The 17,923-nt window shown below is 37.4% G+C and overlaps 1 protein-coding gene across 2 annotated transcripts in view; it reads left to right on the top strand.

Annotated features, from left to right (window-relative positions):
* The first annotated feature begins 1,109 nt into the window (after positions 1-1,109).
* The window catches only part of STK17B (serine/threonine kinase 17b), a 29,606-nt gene continuing 12,792 nt past the window's right edge, over positions 1,110-17,923 (top strand). Inside the window, exons 1-3 of one of the 2 annotated variants that reach the window (XM_020900838.2) lie at positions 1,110-1,368; positions 11,083-11,244; positions 16,925-17,137. In XM_020900838.2, the coding sequence (XP_020756497.1) occupies positions 11,123-11,244; positions 16,925-17,137 (335 nt within the window). In that variant the 5' untranslated portion in view covers positions 1,110-1,368; positions 11,083-11,122. Of the gene's footprint in view, positions 1,369-8,682; positions 8,779-11,082; positions 11,245-16,924; positions 17,138-17,923 lie in introns of those variants that run through there. The other variant, XM_020900837.2, reaches the window with a different exon arrangement.

Below are 17,923 nucleotides of genomic sequence, written 5' to 3'. Positions count from 1 at the left end.
AAGGCAATATTCTCCCAAGTGACAAGGTTAAGGAAATAGACACATTAAACTGGGATGAGTCAGTTAAGTAACAACAAGAAGATTTTTGTGAATCATTTTATGGACTTATCTTGGGAAAAATACAATATGGAAGAGGAAATGGATGGCTTGATGGGAATTTGCTTGGAGAGGTCTGTTAAAAAACGATTCCCCTCCCAGTATATGTTCCCAATGGCGGTGGTGTTCAGTCACCAAGTTGTGGACTCTTTACAAGCTAATGGGCTGTAGCCCTCGGGGCTCCTTTATACATGGGATTTCCCAGGCAAGAATACTGGATTGGATTGCCATTTGCTTTTCCAGGGGATCTTTCCAGACCAGGGATCGAACCTGTTTCTTCTGCATTGACGGGCAGACTCGTTACCAAGCCCTATTTTTCCAAACAGTCAGTTCAGTCGCTCAGTCGTGTCCGACTCTTTGCGACTCCATGAATCGCAGCACGCCAGGCCTCCCTGTCCATCACCAACTCCCGGAGCTTACTCAAACTCATGTCCATCGAGTCGGTGATGCCATCCAGCCTCAGAAGACCTCAATTCGCTGGAGCAGACTTGAGAGGTGGAGCCCGAGTTCTATAAATCCCCAAGCGATGTTGATGCTTGCCAAGTTATAGCAAACGGGAGCCCTCACTGGCCGAGTGTATTCAGGTGATAAGGGAGATGACTGGCAACAGTCTGAAAACAGGCGCAGAAGTTTGGGAGTGAGTCCGAAGCAGCGACTAATTTTGCTTCTTCCCGGTCCCCAGTCTGCAGATACTCAGTCCTCGTGGATTGACCGCTCTGAAGGCCGGGGTGCACTCGGCTGGAGTTACAGCCGGTTGCGCGGTCAGACTACCGCCCACCTCTCTCCTGCCTCGCCGTAATTGCTGGAGCGCCCCACCTGCTGTGCAGCTCCGCCTAGCCTCCGACCGGCGCCGGCCGCACCCCTCACCGCGGAGCCCTGCCCCGCAGCACGCGCTGCAGGCCGGCGCCCCGCCCCTCCCGTCACGTGACAGCCCAGCCCTCCGCGCGCGCTCGGATTGGTTCTCGAGACCGATGGGGTGGGTTCTAGCCTGCAGCCCTGCCCCGCAACGCGGCTGCAGTTTTCAAACCTCAACTGTACGCTCCCGTCACCGTCTTCGCCGCCGTAGTCGGGAGCCACCTCGCTGGGGAGGTCAGGTCACAACTGTTGGCCGTTGTCCGGAAGGGTAAAAGTGGGTCCTGCCACGCTCGGAGCTGCCCGGCACCTCAAGGGGCTAGAGCTGGAGAACGCGTCCTGTCGTGGCCACCTGCGTGGGGCGGGATTGGAGCCCCCTTGGAGGGGGCAGCCGCGGGAGAACCCGCTGCGGCCCGAGCGGTCAGTGTCTTCCGCCTCGCGCGTCCTCGGTCCTGCTGGGTTTGGCGGGTAGGCTCGGTGCTGCGACTCCAAACCCCTAAAGCCCCCCTTTCCGGGTGGAACGGAGAACCCACGACGTGGGAGGGGTCCCGGGGAGGGATGCCGGCGGTGTGGGCGGACCCAGGATCGGCTCAGACCTCCAGCCTGGGGAAGATGGGCTCAGACACCGTCGTCCCCGGGCGGCCCGACTGCTCCGGACCCCTTGCCGTATCCCTGGTTCCTTTGGGTGAGGCGCTCGGGGCGGCGGCTGGACCTTCCAGTACCTTTCTCAGCCGGGTCCGTGTGTGCGTGCGTGCGTGTGTGTTTGTGTGTGTGTGGCCCGGTCTCTCCCCGGGTCGCATCCCGCGGGAGTCGCCTTCGCCACCGGCTCGCTCGCGTCCTTTCCACGTCGCGTCGACGTGGTCCCTTCAGGTCCCACTCGAGTTCACAGCTGGGGTGTGGGGCCCAGGACGTGTTCACATCTGGACTCATGGACACGTCCTGCTCACAGCTGCCTTTCGTCGGAGAAAGTTTGTGCTTATCTTGTGGGACATTTTCAGTTACTGCTTGTGAACAGATTTTTTTTAAGTCAGTGACTAGAGAAGTCGAGTTGCAGTAGTTTCCGTGATTTCCTGCGATCTGGTTTTATTTTGACGCCATGTAATACAACTGCGTGACGGCTACGGTTTTGACATTTACACAACTCTTTGTTTTATGTAGGGAAAGCGTTTTAATTCCCTTAGAGATGAAGCTGAAAGAGACTGTGGGCGGCTGGTAGCTGATGTTAGTTCTTCCTCTGGCTGTGATGGGACAGAGGCCATATAACATCAGTCTGCAAATTGAAATTAAGGAAAAGAAAACATTTTAAAGCCACATACTGATAAGATTTCAATTCTGTTAGGTCTGTGTGTCACATTCGCTGATTGTTTTGCCAGCGTGTAATGTTTACATCTCTGGTACTGATGATATGCAGTGATGTGATACATTGATCGCCCCTTTAAGTTCTCAAGAGTTTGAGAAAGTGTGCCCTGAGACAGCATGGTCTACTGAGAAGACTGGGCAAGTGGCTGCATATATAACCTGGCATTTTGAGCCTGGGCACACAATCTTATTAAAAGATGATAAACCTACTTTGTCATTGATTCACCGCTAGTTTTATAGTAGATTGTCCAGAAGGAGTTTTCAGCAACTTCCAAAGTGTTTGTTTTACAAATTAAACCACATGCCCATAAAATGATGTGTTTGAAAAATTTGGTCCACAGAAGCAGTGTCCTAGTTTAAAACTCCTCTTCTTTCCTCTTCATCCTCCTCTGAGCTTATGTTCAGTTTTTAATTTTTTTTTGTTTTAATAGCTGAAGTTATTAATAGCTGCTTTATTCTTGAGGTACCTATCATACATTTTACATCAGTTTTCTAAAATATGAACTTGAAATTAAGGTGAGATATATTTACATGGCAATATATTCAAGTTTTAAAAGTAACAATTGTGTTATCAAAGTCCTTTCATTTTTGTCTGTGGACAGAATAGTTGTATATTCTCTTGGGTTCATTGAAAACTGAATTACTGTTTGTCTAAGATAGAATCCGGCTTCCCTCATAACTCAGTTGGTAAAGAATCTGCGTACAATGCAAGAGACCCTGGTTCGATTCCTGGGTAGGGAATATCCCCTGGAGAAGGGATAGTCTACTCACTCCAGTATTCTTGGACTTTCCTTGTGGCTCAACTGGTAAAGAATCTGCCTGCAGTGCGGGAGACCTGGGTTCAATCTCTTGGTTGCAGAGGTCCCCTGGAGAAGGGAAAGACTACCCACTCCAGTATCCTGGCCTGGAGAATTCCATGGACTGTGTAGTCCATGGGTCACAAAGAGTTGGACACGACTGAGCAACTTTCACTTAAGATAGAATCAGTTTTCAGGAAAGTTGAGACTTGACTAATTGATCACTGTGTCAGAATATTAATAGCAAAGCTGAAGAAGATACAGGCATTTGATGGTATGTTTCCAATCAAACAATTCTATCTTTAAACTTGCACTGAGAGTTTTTTTTACTAGTGTTAAGTAAACATTTAAATATGTTTTTAAATGCTTGGTTTTTTAAGCTGTTTGATAATTATAAGAGAGAATTTCCTTATCAAAATTTCCCTGTTTTTACTTAGAGACCCAATTTGAAATGCAGGAATCAAGGAAATCCATTTCTGACACTTTCACTTAATCCTAAAATTGTCTTACAATTGCATGTATACTGGATTGCAGTGCGTATTGGCAGCTAAGTAGGACAGTGCTACTAGATGTATTTTAAAGGATATTTGGGTTTTTTTTTTAGGAATTCTTTGTGTTCTGTGGGTATTGGTTATGTCAAAAACATTAACAATCATTTATGTATTTACTTTCCACTTGTGAAAACTTTAAATGTTTTAGTTATTACAGTTTTTTACAATTTTGATGTCAAAATTCAGTGATTCTAAGTATTTTGTATTCTACAATAGACTTTTATCAAAGGATTTCTTTGACTATTTCAGTTCACAAATGTGTGAAAGAATTAAGTTACATATTTCTATATAAACGTGTTGTGACAAGTGTAATTTTCAGGACATACTTTATGAACTTTTGATTTTTTGGATTTATTTATTTATCATTTTCCCCCAAAATACATGTAACCTTGAACTTAAGGACCACTGTAAACATCTAAACTAGTGAGTTTCTTTTCATTTATAAATGTGTTGTGGTGTCCTAGAGCCTCTGCAACCTCTTTAAAAGAGGGAATAGTTATATTTTAAGCATTTAAAAATTTTAATATTAACAGTGGAACAATAGTTTCACCTTTAATCCTAGGATCATATTTCATTTTTCATTGTAATACTTACTGAATAAACAGTACTTCAGAGATGCTATAAGTAAACAGTACTTTATTTTGCAACAGAAACTTAATTTTCCATCTGATGAATGAAAAGCACTGTATGTTTGTTGGCGCACTCTATTTCTGTTCTCAACATCTTTCCATCCTGGTTCACAAGTATAGGGTTTAACTCTCCTTCTGAAGGTGGAAGAAACAGCACCTGGCCTTACTGAGCTGACACAATCAGGTCTAAGGTCATTACATGGGACTTTAGCCCTTGGATAGTGTTTACTAGGCTGGTTAGACTAGAGTCAGTTAGCTGGCTTCTTGTGATTTTTCGAAGGATTAAATTCTTGGATTATACTTTCTATTCAGTCTTTAAAAAAGAGAAACAAACCGATTAACCTGTTAGTAGAATATGTAGAAGGAATGGTCTCTTCCGTGAAATTGAAAATCATCATCGTCCCTTTCCCTACACCAGTACCTTTGCTTCTAGTTAGAAATGGATCCTTCTGCCACACTAGCAGAAAGTTCTTTATTTTGATGGATTCTAGACAAATAAATCTCCAGTTCCTCTGTTTCATAGGGAAAACTTGGTAGCTGTAAATGCTCATGCAGAAAGAAAAAGTTTTTTTTCCCTGTAATCTTGTGTGTTACTTTGCTTTCCATTGCCTTTCAGATTTCTTCATGAGGATCTTAATTTATCAGTCCTTTTGCAGGACAAGTATCTGGATTTCCTGATTGAAATAGCTCTTAAAATATTGATGTTCTTAGCTGAAGTAGGGGTATGATAACATCTGGCTACCTAGTCTGGAAAGATAGGTAAATGCAAAGTAAATAATCTGTTGGTATTATATTACAATACATGATATAATAATTTTATCCATGTTTCCAGACTTCATGGCTATCCTGTTTAAAACTGAAGTTCTCTTATAGCAATTTAAAATATTTCTTATTTTATTTAGCCAAATATTGAATTAAGCAGAGATTAGCTGCCTTTGCAGCCCCAATATTATAATTTCAAGATGGATCTCAAATTCTGCTAAACCCTCGAAGACATGAGATGTACCTAAAAATTCTTCTTGCTGTATCTCTTAATTCTTAAGAAATATTAAGTTAATATTAACTTAATATTCAATATTAAGTTCAGTTCATCAGACATTTAAAAAAATTCCTACCAGGTGCCAGACACCATGCTGGGAGTTTAGGCCAGAAAGCAAATAGTTGCTATCCTTTAGACACTAAATATAATCGCAGTCTAACTTGTTACTTGTTGAGGTAAGGAGGTATGTCAAGGGTCCTCCTGTTTGAAGAATAAAGGACAGGCATTAAAGACAAGCTGTGGGTTTAAGCAGAGCTTCCTGGGGGGGTTGACATTCTTTGTTGAGGTAAGAAGATGAAATAAAAACTTAACCATTTAAGGAAAGGTAGAAAAGATGTTCAGACAGAAAAGTGTAACAGAGATGTGGAGGCAAAATATGAGGTACAAGTGTGGCAAGAAATGAAGCTGGCCATGAAGGATTTTGTGTGTCTTGGCGTTAGGGCTTGAACTTGTAATTAGTTACCAGGGAGCTAATGCAGGGATCAAAGCAGACAATTTAAATCTCTAGAAGTTTTTATTTATTGTCATATGATGTGTTAGATTTTATGAAACATTTTTATAAGATAACTTTGAGGTGAATATCATGATGAACATTTTAAAATAGAGCTATTTAGAGGTTTGTAAGGGTTTTCTTTTTTTTTTTTTTTTGGTCTTCCTGTTGATCGCATCACATTTGCTTTCTCCCTTCTAGTAAACTTAGGTCCAGATCAAGCCTAACATTTTCTCTCTTCCTTCTTTCACTGATCCCATCTGAATTCTTGTTGTAATTATTGTAATGAGAGTTAATGAAGAAAAAAATCTCTGCAAATAAACTTGAGATTGCATTATTCCTGGCAGTACTGTGTAATTGGAAGCTTTATTGTATCTTGCCTTCTTCTATTATCCTCGTACTGTTTTATTGCCTGCTTATGTCTATAATTGTGTATCTACTCACACATATACACATACACATTTTGCCTACTAAGTCCCTTGAGATTTTTTTTTATTAGTGTAGCCTAATAAAGTGTTATGGGCTTCCCATGTGGCTCTAGTGGTAAAGAACCCACTGCAAATGCAGGAGACGTAAGAAACAGGAGTTTGATTCCCGAGTCAGGAAGATGCCCTGGAGGAGGGCATGACAGCCCTCTCCAGTATTCTTGCCTGGAGAACCCCATGGACAGAGGAGCCTGGTGGGCTACAGTCTATAGGGGCGCAAAAAGCCGGACACAACTGAAACGGCTCAGCACACATGCACGGGGTAAAGTTCTTTGAAGTGATACATTGGTAATGTGGGCTTCCCTGGCGGCTCAGACAATAAAGAATCTGCCTGCAATGCTGGAGACACCAGTTCAATCCATGGGTTGGGAAGATCCCTTGGAAAAGGGAATGGCTACCTACTCCAGTATTCTTGCCTGGAGAATTCCATGGACAGAGGAGCCTTGCAGGCTACAGTCCATGGGGTCGCAAAGAACTGGACACAATTGAGTAACTCACACAGATTATTGGTAATTTAGAATTGGTTATATAGGTCTGTGAATTACGGTAGAAAGCAAGAAAAGGTTGTTGATTGATTGTTGGAAGTAAAGAGAATTTGGTGAGAAATTTAGGAAGATGCAAGGAAAGACAGAAAATTAACTGATAACCTTCATGTACCCAAGAATTAAATCTTACGTAACAGGTAGCATGGTGTTTGTGGAGGGATTGGTGGACAAAGGTGGCATTCTTGCTCTGTTATATACAGAATTGGCCAAAGGATAGAAAATAGAAAAATATCTAGGCTGTGGCAGCTGGTGCAGGTGCTGTAAACAGAAGGAAGATACACTTATGGCATGCTGTATGGATCCCTAAAGCAGTTTGTAATATAGGTGTATTAGGAGTATGTAGGTAAGTTTAAAGTCTAACCTTCAGAAATGTGTTTTTCCTTTTTTCTGGGACATATCTTGTGTTTCCAGTATGTTCAGAGCCAGAGTGAAATGTAACACAATTCAAAAAATTATTTTTGTACCAGCACGTGTTTTAAAAACTGCTGATTGTCCAGTGCTGCTTTCAGCTGCATTTATAGCCATACAAATATACAAATATCTATAGGCCATTCATCCATTGTGATGACCAACAGTACATGTGAGGGGAAAAAATCTGTTAGGGTAGAAGACTAAGCATACTCCAATGTCTAGTGTTAGGAAATGCTATTAAGTGCTTGATTATTAGGCCATGTTTATATTATCATGATTTATTCCAGTCCTAAAAAAAACCTATCTTTAATTTTCCTTCTAATAACTAAATAGGTATTATAAAACTTAATACCTGTTAGTATTACATTTAGATGTCACATTTTGGATTTTTTTTAGAGGGATCCTGAGGTGAATTTGAATTTTCACAAGTAATATAACAATAAAGGCATATATCTTAAGGTTACAAATTATTATTTATTCTATAGAACTTTGACATTAATTCAGAATTTATAAAATTATTTTGTCTGGGTGGTATTAAACAGGGTATTGATTCTTGCTTAGTATTTACCCTAAATGCCTGTATGGTCTTTGCATAAGAATGGACCTGTTACTTGCATAATGAACACCATCTGCTCTAAATAAATGCGGAGAAAACATTGAGGCCTTAAAAAATCTGAGCAATAATGGCTCATGTACTTTCAGCCAACTAAACCCTTAATGTGTAAAGAGATATGTTTTACTGTTGCACATGGATTAGTTTCTGCATTTAGAGTCTAGTCATATATATTCACAGCCATCTTTTTTAGCCAAAGGCATTTGTTAGTTTTTTGTCTATACTAGCTTGATGTAGATAACTTAAACAAAGGAGAGTATAAATACTGCCATAATTTCACAATCCAAAGATAACCACTGTTAATATAGTGTCATAGTTTCCTGTATTTTCGTCTATTTTCTTTTATATTTAACAATATTATTTAAAACATATTTGAAAATTATATATAACTAACATATATACTTATAACAAAATTAACATACTGTATATAAAATTTTGTCTTCCTTTTTTCATTATATGAGTTAAAATATTTGAAAGCACAATTTTTATTAGGTATGTAATATCCTGTTATTTAGGTATATTTAACCATTTCCTTATTGTTAAACTTTGGGATGCATTCACTCTGAAAGCTTTTTGGTTTTTTTTCCACTATTATAAATCATGCTTCATTAAGCTTATCTTTGACAACATCTAAGATTCATATTGATTCTTTTGAAACTTGAGAGCAGAAAATAATTATAAAATATATCTCTGTTTTACTAGATTCTTATCAATAGATTGCTTTTTAGCTGATATATTACAGCATAAGATAAACATCTTAGATTCTAGAATCTAGGTGAGGTGAACATCTTAGAATCAAGAGCCTACACTCTGTTCTATGGGTAGATTTGCTGTGTTCTTGTGCTCATGATTCCTAAGGCCTGATGTGGAACAGTGTTGGGAATGTAGCCCAGTTTGCATCTTTGATACAGGTATACCCCTTCTTTCTGTATGTATGCTAATAACATAAATATGATCATAAACATACAAATCTATAGACTTTTAAATTTAGGGGAAAAGTCTTAAAGCCCAAGAATGACCTGAAGAAAGAAGCACTAAGCCTAGAAGTTGGTAACCGTATTGATTTTTCAGAGAGCAGTGTGTGAGCAGCGAGACTGAGTGCCCTCGGAACTGAAGCAAAGAGCTCATCAGAACAGAGTAAAAGAGACAGATTTTAAGAACGAGTTTGAGCTAACTTGGGGTGAGAGTCTTGTGTATGGACAGGTACAGCTGTTCAACAGGGGCAGGGGCCGTCCCTGGAGGTCTCTCAGAGCACCAACAGTGTGTGTTGGTTGACCTCCATGATGTGCTTTCACGACTAGCGCTGTACCAGTCTCATCCTTCATGAGTTTGTATTTTAATTTTTAGTATTTAGAGCACTGCAAGATAGATTCTTTGATTCGTCCATACTTTAGGGGCAGCAGACTTGCAGCTTTCGTTGCTAGTAATCAGGAGAAATGCAAAGTAAACCACAAAACTGCCTGAATGGGACAGATGTTGGCAAGGAAGTGATAAGCTGTCCTACCCAGCGCTAGCGGGATGAAGAGAAGGGACCAACTCTGTGATTAATTATTTATTTTTAATTCAAACAAAATAATAAGGTTGAAACCCCAAGTGTTTGTTATATTTGTATCCCTTCTGACACATTTGAAATACCACTTTCTTTCTTTTCTAAAAGTAGCTGTATTACTTTGCCAGGCTGCCGTAACAGAGTACTGTAGGTAGGGTGACTTAAGCAACAGAAAGTAATTTTCTCCCAATTCTGGAGAACAGAATTTTGAGATCAAGGTGTCAGCAGGCTTGGCTCCTCCAGGCCTTTCTCCGACTTGTTAACGGCCTTCTCCCCGTGTCTTCATCTGGTCTCCTCTCTGTGTTTCTGTATCCTGTATACATCTGTATACATTTTTTAATAAAGATACTTGACTTGGCATATTGCTTTAAGGCCCACCCTCATGACCTCATTTTAATTTAATTACCCATTTAAAGGCCCTTTCTCCTAATACAGTCACTTTCTGAGGTACTAGGGGATTAGGACTTCAAGGTAGGAATTTTGAAGGGAGGGACATAATTCACCTCAGAACAGCAGCAAAGGTAAATGTCTCATAGCTGGTATAATGGATAAGTGGGATTCAGAACTCAGATGTGGTTCAGTCCAAATGTTATTTTCAGAATGGTACTCTGCTAATTTTGGAACACTAGAGATGTACCTCAAAACTAGTTAGGTCTGTTTTTCCAAAGGCCAAGAGGAAAAAAATGCCGACTTAAAAAGAAAACCAAGGAAATACGGAAACTGAAAACACTCCCGTCTAATCACATTGTTCACTTGCTAAGGTGAATATAGGTGGCATTTGAATATAGGAAGGTATAGAACATGTCAAGTAGGAAATCAACGGAGGAAAAATGTGACAGAGAAGGAAAAGCTTAGGGATTCTTGTAAGAGTGTGCTAGAAGAATAATACTGGATCTTCTATTACATAGGCATAGCAGAAGGAAGTATCTAAAAATATGTAGTCTGTCATTATATATGAACTCAATTAATTGAAATAGTAGTTTTAATATTAAAACTGAACACTTGTAAATATCATAAAAGTTCCAGATAAATATGAGCTTCAGATACAGATTAGAACTCCAGAAAAGGGCTTTATGTGTAGTTGCTGACTCATCCAACAGAATTATAGAGCTCTTCATACATAGCAGGCTCTGTGCTGCATTCTGAATCTAAGACCCATGGAGCAAGTCTATTTCTCTTAGTGACTCAGATGTCAGTAGTAACTCACAACATGTGAATTCACCACTATATTTGTTTGCCCATGTAAAATTAAATTTAAAATGATTAATTGTTTTTCTATGTTAAATTATCTTGTTATGTGAAGTTACAACTTTAAAGAATCAAAGTTTTAAAATGAAATTAAGTGATTGTATTACAATTGTAACTTTTTAAAAGAATTTGGTAGGTCTTACAGGCATTTTCAGTGGTTTTATTCTGAAATGAAATTCAGTAACTTAGTTCAGGTACCATAGGTGATACCAATTTATGTGTCTGCTCTTTGTTTTTCTTCTTTTTGGGTAGAATATGCTTTTAAGTCTTCTTCCGTCTTTTTTTCTTTTTTTTTTTGGCTGTACCTTATAGCTATATTTGGAGCTGTATAGTATAACACATATCCTGTCTAAGATAGCATCTTTTTTTTTTCTTAATTACATATGTTATACCGTGCATCTTCTCTTTTTTAAAACAGATAAAAATAAGTGACTGAAGAAGCCTTTCTGGGAGTCATCATGCTGAGGAGAAGATTTGATTGCCGAAGCATTTCAGGCATGCTAACTACCACTCCTCAAACTCCAATTAAAGTGGAAAACTTTAATAATTTTTACACACTTACATCTAAAGAACTGGGAAGGTAAGGAAACTTTTGATGTGTATGTGTTTAAAATCACCGGATTTCTTTGTCTATATTTTTATAAAACTCACTTGATTATTATTTAGCAATGATTAGAAAGAAAAGTCCTCATCTCCGCTGATACTGTACAGGGATCTAGTCTTAAGTGACCTGGAAATCAAATCCATGGAGGGTTAGTGAGCATGTATGATATATCGCACCTCGCTTCAGAGCCCGTGGTGGGAAGTCAGGGCTCTTACTTGAGGCTGTCCAAGGGAAGAGGCAGCTTAGCATAGTGGCCTGTCACATCAGAATTTGGGGTTAGCCATTTGCTATTTGACCTCAAATTACTGTACCTCTCATTTCTGTAGTTTCCTCATCTGAGAAGTGGGGATGAAGTAATCATATATATTTTATATGGTTGTTGTGAGTCTCGAACAAGTTAATATTTGTAAAATATTTAGTAGAATGCTATAAAGTTTTTGTTGAATAGCTTTTCTCATTCTTAGAATATTGTGCTGGCCTAAAAAAATGCGGAGATTCCCCTCCTTCTCTTTTCTAAACAAAATGAATTAATTCATATTTGGTAGTATAATTCCATATGAGAAACAATGCATGTTCTGTAAGTAAAGCCTATATTTATTTACACTGATACTGATCTGTTTTGGTTTAACGAAGGTGTAAATTCCTTCAGTCCAAGGAGTGACCTGAGATTATGAGACCTACCATTTGAATATATATGAAAACTGTATAAGATATACCAAATAATTTGATATGTATTCAGCATTTTGAGCTTTAAATTTAAACTCTTAACAAAGGGAAGATGGTGATCATTTTCTGTCTTTAGTTTGATTTTTATGTTAAAATAGTAAAAGTCCATGTTTGTATTAATGGATGCACAGTAAAATAGTATGAATGAGTTTTTGTCTTTGATAATCTCAATGTGAAAACAAAAATTGACCGAAACATGGCAAGTAATTCTGTTCATGGTGGTCTTTTATGTCAAAGATGAAAGCAAGTCCTGGCTTTTTCACTTGTCAGATATTGGGAGCAGTCTTTCTTTTACAAAATAAGGGTGATAATAACTATGTCACAGACTAAGAACTAAATATGGAAGCATATTTATTTCATAATTCCAGGCATATTTATTTATTTAATTTTGTGTGCAAAATATTTGGGCCTTTTAATGGTTTATGAAAAGATATAGTTTTTAAAAGCTTTCAGGGTATTTTCAAGAAATAGTTTAGTTCTGAGTCTGTAATTATTTCTCTTTGCATTATACAGGAAAGAGTAAGTGTTCTTTAGTTGACTGTATCTCATTACTCATTAAATAGTCATAGAGTCTTTGCTTTGGAAGAACTTCAGTGGTCAGTGGCCTAATATAATTTTTTTATGCAGTGCAGCAATTTTTCCTGTAATTTTTCTGACAAGTTTTTTATCCAGCCTCAATTTGAATGTCTTAAGAATAGGGAACTCACTTCCTCAGAATATGCCTGTTCCATTTTGTGGGCACTTACACACAGAATTCTGTTTTCTGCGAATCTCTACCTAATATACATAGTTCCCCTTTTGTAGCTGCGTATAATATCCATCTAAAAATCCTTTAGAGATTTGAATGTAGCTAAATGTTGCCAGTTTCCTTAGATGCTCATCTTATGGCCTGATTTCCAGACAGTTCCTTGATCCATGTATCCTCTTCTGGATCACTTGTAGCTTTTTATCCTCAGTCTTAAAATGAAAAAGTCTAGATTGGATGCAATATTGTTAATCTCTTACCATCCAAAATACAACAGAACTTTATTGAGATAGCCTGTGTGGGAGCTAGAATGACTGGTTTTTTTTTTCTTTGTTGGTTTTGGAGAACATAAACTTTGGGAACAGTATTAAGAATTTGACATTGTTTTGTAAGTGGGGTGCCATCATAAATCACAATCATAAACTTGACTCAGTTTATAACATTTTAGAGCAAAAATTCATGATAAACTCTGATGAAAACAAATTCAGATTCCTAATATTTCATCTTTTAATAACTTCATGAAAGAGACCTTTTTTCTTTTAGTTGATATGGCCTAATGAGTCACCTGGTAAATATTGATAAATCTCATTAATAAACCTTGATAAATTGAAGTCATGACCTTTCATCTGCCATGAACTTGCTTTAAATTCTTTCAGTGTTTTACCAATTTTGATGTTATCCCACACTTTTGCAAAGTGAAAGTTAGGATCATAATCTTGATTCTTCTGAGACTTATATGTTTTGAAACATACAAACATAATTCTAGCTTGTGATGATTACAAAATTGTTTTTATAAATCAGTTTTTAAATTAATTTTAAGATGTTTAATGTTTTAGAATTTTTCTTTAAACAAGTTAGAATAAGATATGTAAAAGTTAGCAGTTAATTTTTGACTGTTCTCAAAAAACTTTGCATTGTTCCTGTTTTTTCACATGTTGGGTAAGTTTTTTCCACCCCTCCCCCAACTGAATCAAGGTTTCATAGGACTTCTTGTGGTTAGAAGGGTGAGGCAGATGCAGAAATAAAACGTCAGCTTCCTTTGTGGCTTACCCTCCCCCCTCCTTTCACATTTTATTGTCTGTTCTAGAATGTAGAAGGGTAACTAACTAAACCTTTTAGCTGCTGGGAAATCTAGTTAGCCTTGCCCTTTGAGGTTATGCATTAAAGTATTATTGTTAAGGGTTTAAAATTTTCCTAAATGTTTCTGTTAAATTTCATATAGGGACATTATGTGTTAAGTATTATTTTATGTGTATGCCTAGGCTCTCAGTTGTGTCCGACTGTGCAACACCATGGACTGTAGCTCGCCGGGCTCCCCTGTCCATGGGATTCTCCAGGCAAAAATACTGGAGCGGGTTTCTATTTCCTTCTCCAGGGGATCTTCCTGACCCAGGCATGGAACCCATGTCTTACATCTCCTGTATTGGCAGGCAGCTATTTTACCACTAGCACCACCTGGAAGCCCTAACTATTATTTTGGATACTTCTAAATGACAATTAGCATTTTAGAATGGAAAACAAATACTTGGTTTTTTCCCCTTAAGTCATCTGATATTATGGTAAAAATATTTAAAGATCCTCTGGAAAAGAGAATGGCTACCCACTCTAGTATTCTTGCCTGGAGAATTCCATGGACAAAGGAGCCTGGTGGGTTACAGTCCATGGGATCACAAAGTGTCAAACACGACTGAGTGATTGACACACATAAGTGAATATGTGTGTAAAATTTTGAGTCTCAAAGAAGGTTTAAAAATGTAAATGCTTTAAGTACAGCATACAGAATAGCGCAACTTATGGTACTGTATTAAGTGCATAACTCTTGCATTGATTCAACAGATATTTCTATAATGGAAACAGAGGTTTCTATTATGTGTTAGTTAGTGAGGTGTAGATTTTATGATTAATAATTAGGACAGATAGGGTTTCTGCCCTCATAGTGTTTTTACTTAGCGATGAGCATTGGCAAATAAGTAGTTACCAATATTGTTTGGTCATCTTTGCTCTGCATTAACAAGTACTATCCTTGTGAGCCTCATGAGAATACCTGAAACAGTTAAAGTGCTTATTATTATTTAATTTTGCTCTTTGTTTCTGAGAGAATTCTGGCTTGTAGATGTAGTTATAAAATTACAGCAGAACTTAATTGTTACAGCTGGTACTGTAAACTTTTTCAGATGGACAGAGTTCTTGGCTAACTAGCTTCTGTTTCCTAAGTTTTACAAGGTGAATTTCTTCATAAAACTTAAAATTTCCTTTTTGTTTTAGGCAAATTTTCACTTCTGGATCTAAATAAGAATTGGCAGAAGTGAATCTACTTCTTTTTAAAAAAAAAAAAAAATCTTAAAGGAAGGAATTGTTTTGTAGTAGTCAGAATAGAAAGCTAGGATTTCACATCCCGCAATTTAAGTCATGGCAGTCCATTTCCATATATGACCTTTCATGAGTCATTTACTCTTAGTCTGACCCAATTTATCCAGTATAAAATCTATAAACATGGACACTTTGAATATAAAACAAAGGGACTGATTGACTCTTTTTGTGAGCTCATTGAAATACTTTGATTTGTATTCCTTTTGCATATGGTGAGAAAATACAGATTAAACATTCTCAAATCTTAAATGAAAAGTTCTATCAAAAAAATAAGTTTATGCATGCAAATTTTCTGAGTTGATACATATTTTGATACATGTAGAAGAATCAAATTATAGCTTGACCACTTTCTTAAAATTTTTTTTGCGTTAGTAGCTATACCTTTTCATCTTGATTTCCAGTCAGTGCTTTTCATTGGCACCAGTTTTGAGGAAATTGAGAATATAAAGAGTAGGGATCTTTGTCATCCTGCCCTTAACAATAGTAAGTAAAAATGATAAGCAATTTATTCTGTCCCTGACTTCTACCCCAAATTTAAAGTATATTAAAAATAGGTTTTTATTTATACCTGATTTGTTGGTATTCAGTGAGTCATTTGAGCCTTAGGATAGAAGTTCTTAATTTTAGAACCCATGAACCAGGCTTAGGAAGTTTATGGATAGTCTTTGGAATCTAAAAACCCTCTGGAATTATATGTAAAGCTTTCTTTTTAAAGGCATGTGTACATTTTCTGGGTAGGCAGTCAATAATTTTTATTAGTTTCTTAAAACAATCTGACTCAAAATAGCTTGAGTCTTTGGGAAACTAGATTTGGGAAAACCGTAGGCTTAGAATACTTGGGCTTCCCTTGTGGCTCAGCTGGTAAAGAATCTGCCTGCAATGTGGGAGACCTGAGTTTGATCCCTGGGTTGGAAAGATCCCCTGGGGAAGGGAAGGGCTACCCACTCCAGTATTCTGGCCTGGAATTCCATGGCCCGTGTATAGTCCATGGGGTCTCAAAAGAGTCAGACACTACTGAACGACTTTCACAGTCTTTACTTTAGAATACATAGTTTGCCAGAGTCTTTCAAAAATTGGCTGAAATGTTGTGCATTGTTACTGGATAGAGCTAAAACATGTTTATTCCTAAAACGATAAACATGACTTTAATAATGTGTTTTGATAACCATGAATTTTCTTAGTTAATCATGAAGTGTCTTTGGATATTTTCCACAAGACATGTATACTTTTGATATATCTATTACAAACTTTGTGGACTCCTGAGCAATACTAACAGATACTCTGGTAACACAACTGACAAATTGTGATAAAAAGCTTCAAAGGTTGTCGAAAGTGATGTTGAGAGGCAAAATGTTTACACTAATAGAAGTAAACAAGACGAATACCCATTTTTGCATTTAATTTTTTTCATTTGAAGGAAAGCTAAACTTTTTAGCAGAGGGGAATAGACCAAGATACATATCTTCTCTGGAGTCTGCCAGACAGAATAATATTTACTCTATAGGATTGTTATCATACTTAAACAAAATAATTCATATCAAGAGTATGGCCTGGAGTTGGTGGGCAAATGAGATCCCTCCCTACAGTGGTAATGCATCATGTTAATGATACGATAGTGAAGGATAAATATGATTGTCTTATATTACATTTGCCATTTGTATTTTTGTGTGATGATACTATAAATTTTATAAAAGTACATGTAGTAATTGATTAGATTAAGAGAGCAAAGGTAAATTCCTAATGGCATGGATGTTTGAAAGGATTGATAAAGTTATATCTGTGTTATACTAACTTTTGTTCTTACTTTTCCCCCAGAGGAAAATTTGCTGTGGTTAGACAATGTATATCAAAATCTACTGGACAAGAATATGCTGCAAAGTTTCTGAAAAAGAGAAGAAGAGGACAGGACTGTCGCGCAGAGATTCTCCATGAAATTGCAGTACTTGAATTGGCAAAATCTTGTCCCCACGTGATTAATCTTCATGAAGTCTATGAAAATACAAGTGAAATCATTTTGATATTGGAATAGTAAGTATACTCTTTAAAAAATTGAAGTAAGTTTATAGTACCTATTTGAATTTGTGGGTAAGGTTGCTTGAAATGTCAAGAACAAGAATGATAAAAGTATAACAAGAACTTGTAAAGATTCCTGTTAATAAAATATTAGAGGAACATAGTATATATTCATGTATTTTCAGAAAACTTATAATGTGTAGCCTCACAGAGATACCCCAAAATGAATTAAACAGCATTCAGTAAACAAATGACAATACAATGTTTATAGTGAAATTGAGTATACCTTCATTGCCAATGGCACAGAAAAGAGACTGTTTTCTGCAAAACAGTCTGATGGGCAGATAGGATTGAAATAATTTGTATATTCATTTATTTGAAAAGCACATCCAGTGAAGTTACCCAAGGAGAATAAAAAGGTAAACTTGCATGAATGAAAGGTAAACCATGTAGTTTGATTTTAATCATCTACATGTTAACTTTATTGTGTTATGGGAGTTTTTTAAATGATATTCTTGACTTTCTTACAAATTTCTAAACTGTGCTTTAGAAAGCTGTAAAAGACAAACATAGATGTAAGTAGTATATAGTTCACAGATTATGTGACAGCGTAACTGTACTAAAGTACTATTATCGCATCCATTCACAGATGCACAACACATACACAAGCACATAAGCAAAAAACATAAATACTCCAAATTTCTGAATTTTTTCTTCTCTGTAGTCACTGGTCTGGGTGCCTTGTTTTAACAAAGGGTCTGTTAGTCTGTTGCTCTTCACTGCTTTCCATTTACGCTTCCA

This window comes from Odocoileus virginianus, chromosome 30 (genome assembly GCF_023699985.2).
Source record: "Odocoileus virginianus isolate 20LAN1187 ecotype Illinois chromosome 30, Ovbor_1.2, whole genome shotgun sequence".
NCBI classification, from domain to species: Eukaryota; Metazoa; Chordata; class Mammalia; order Artiodactyla; family Cervidae; genus Odocoileus; species Odocoileus virginianus.
The sequence above is the reverse complement of the archived record's forward strand: the minus strand, read 5'-3'. Positions and strand labels throughout refer to the sequence as shown.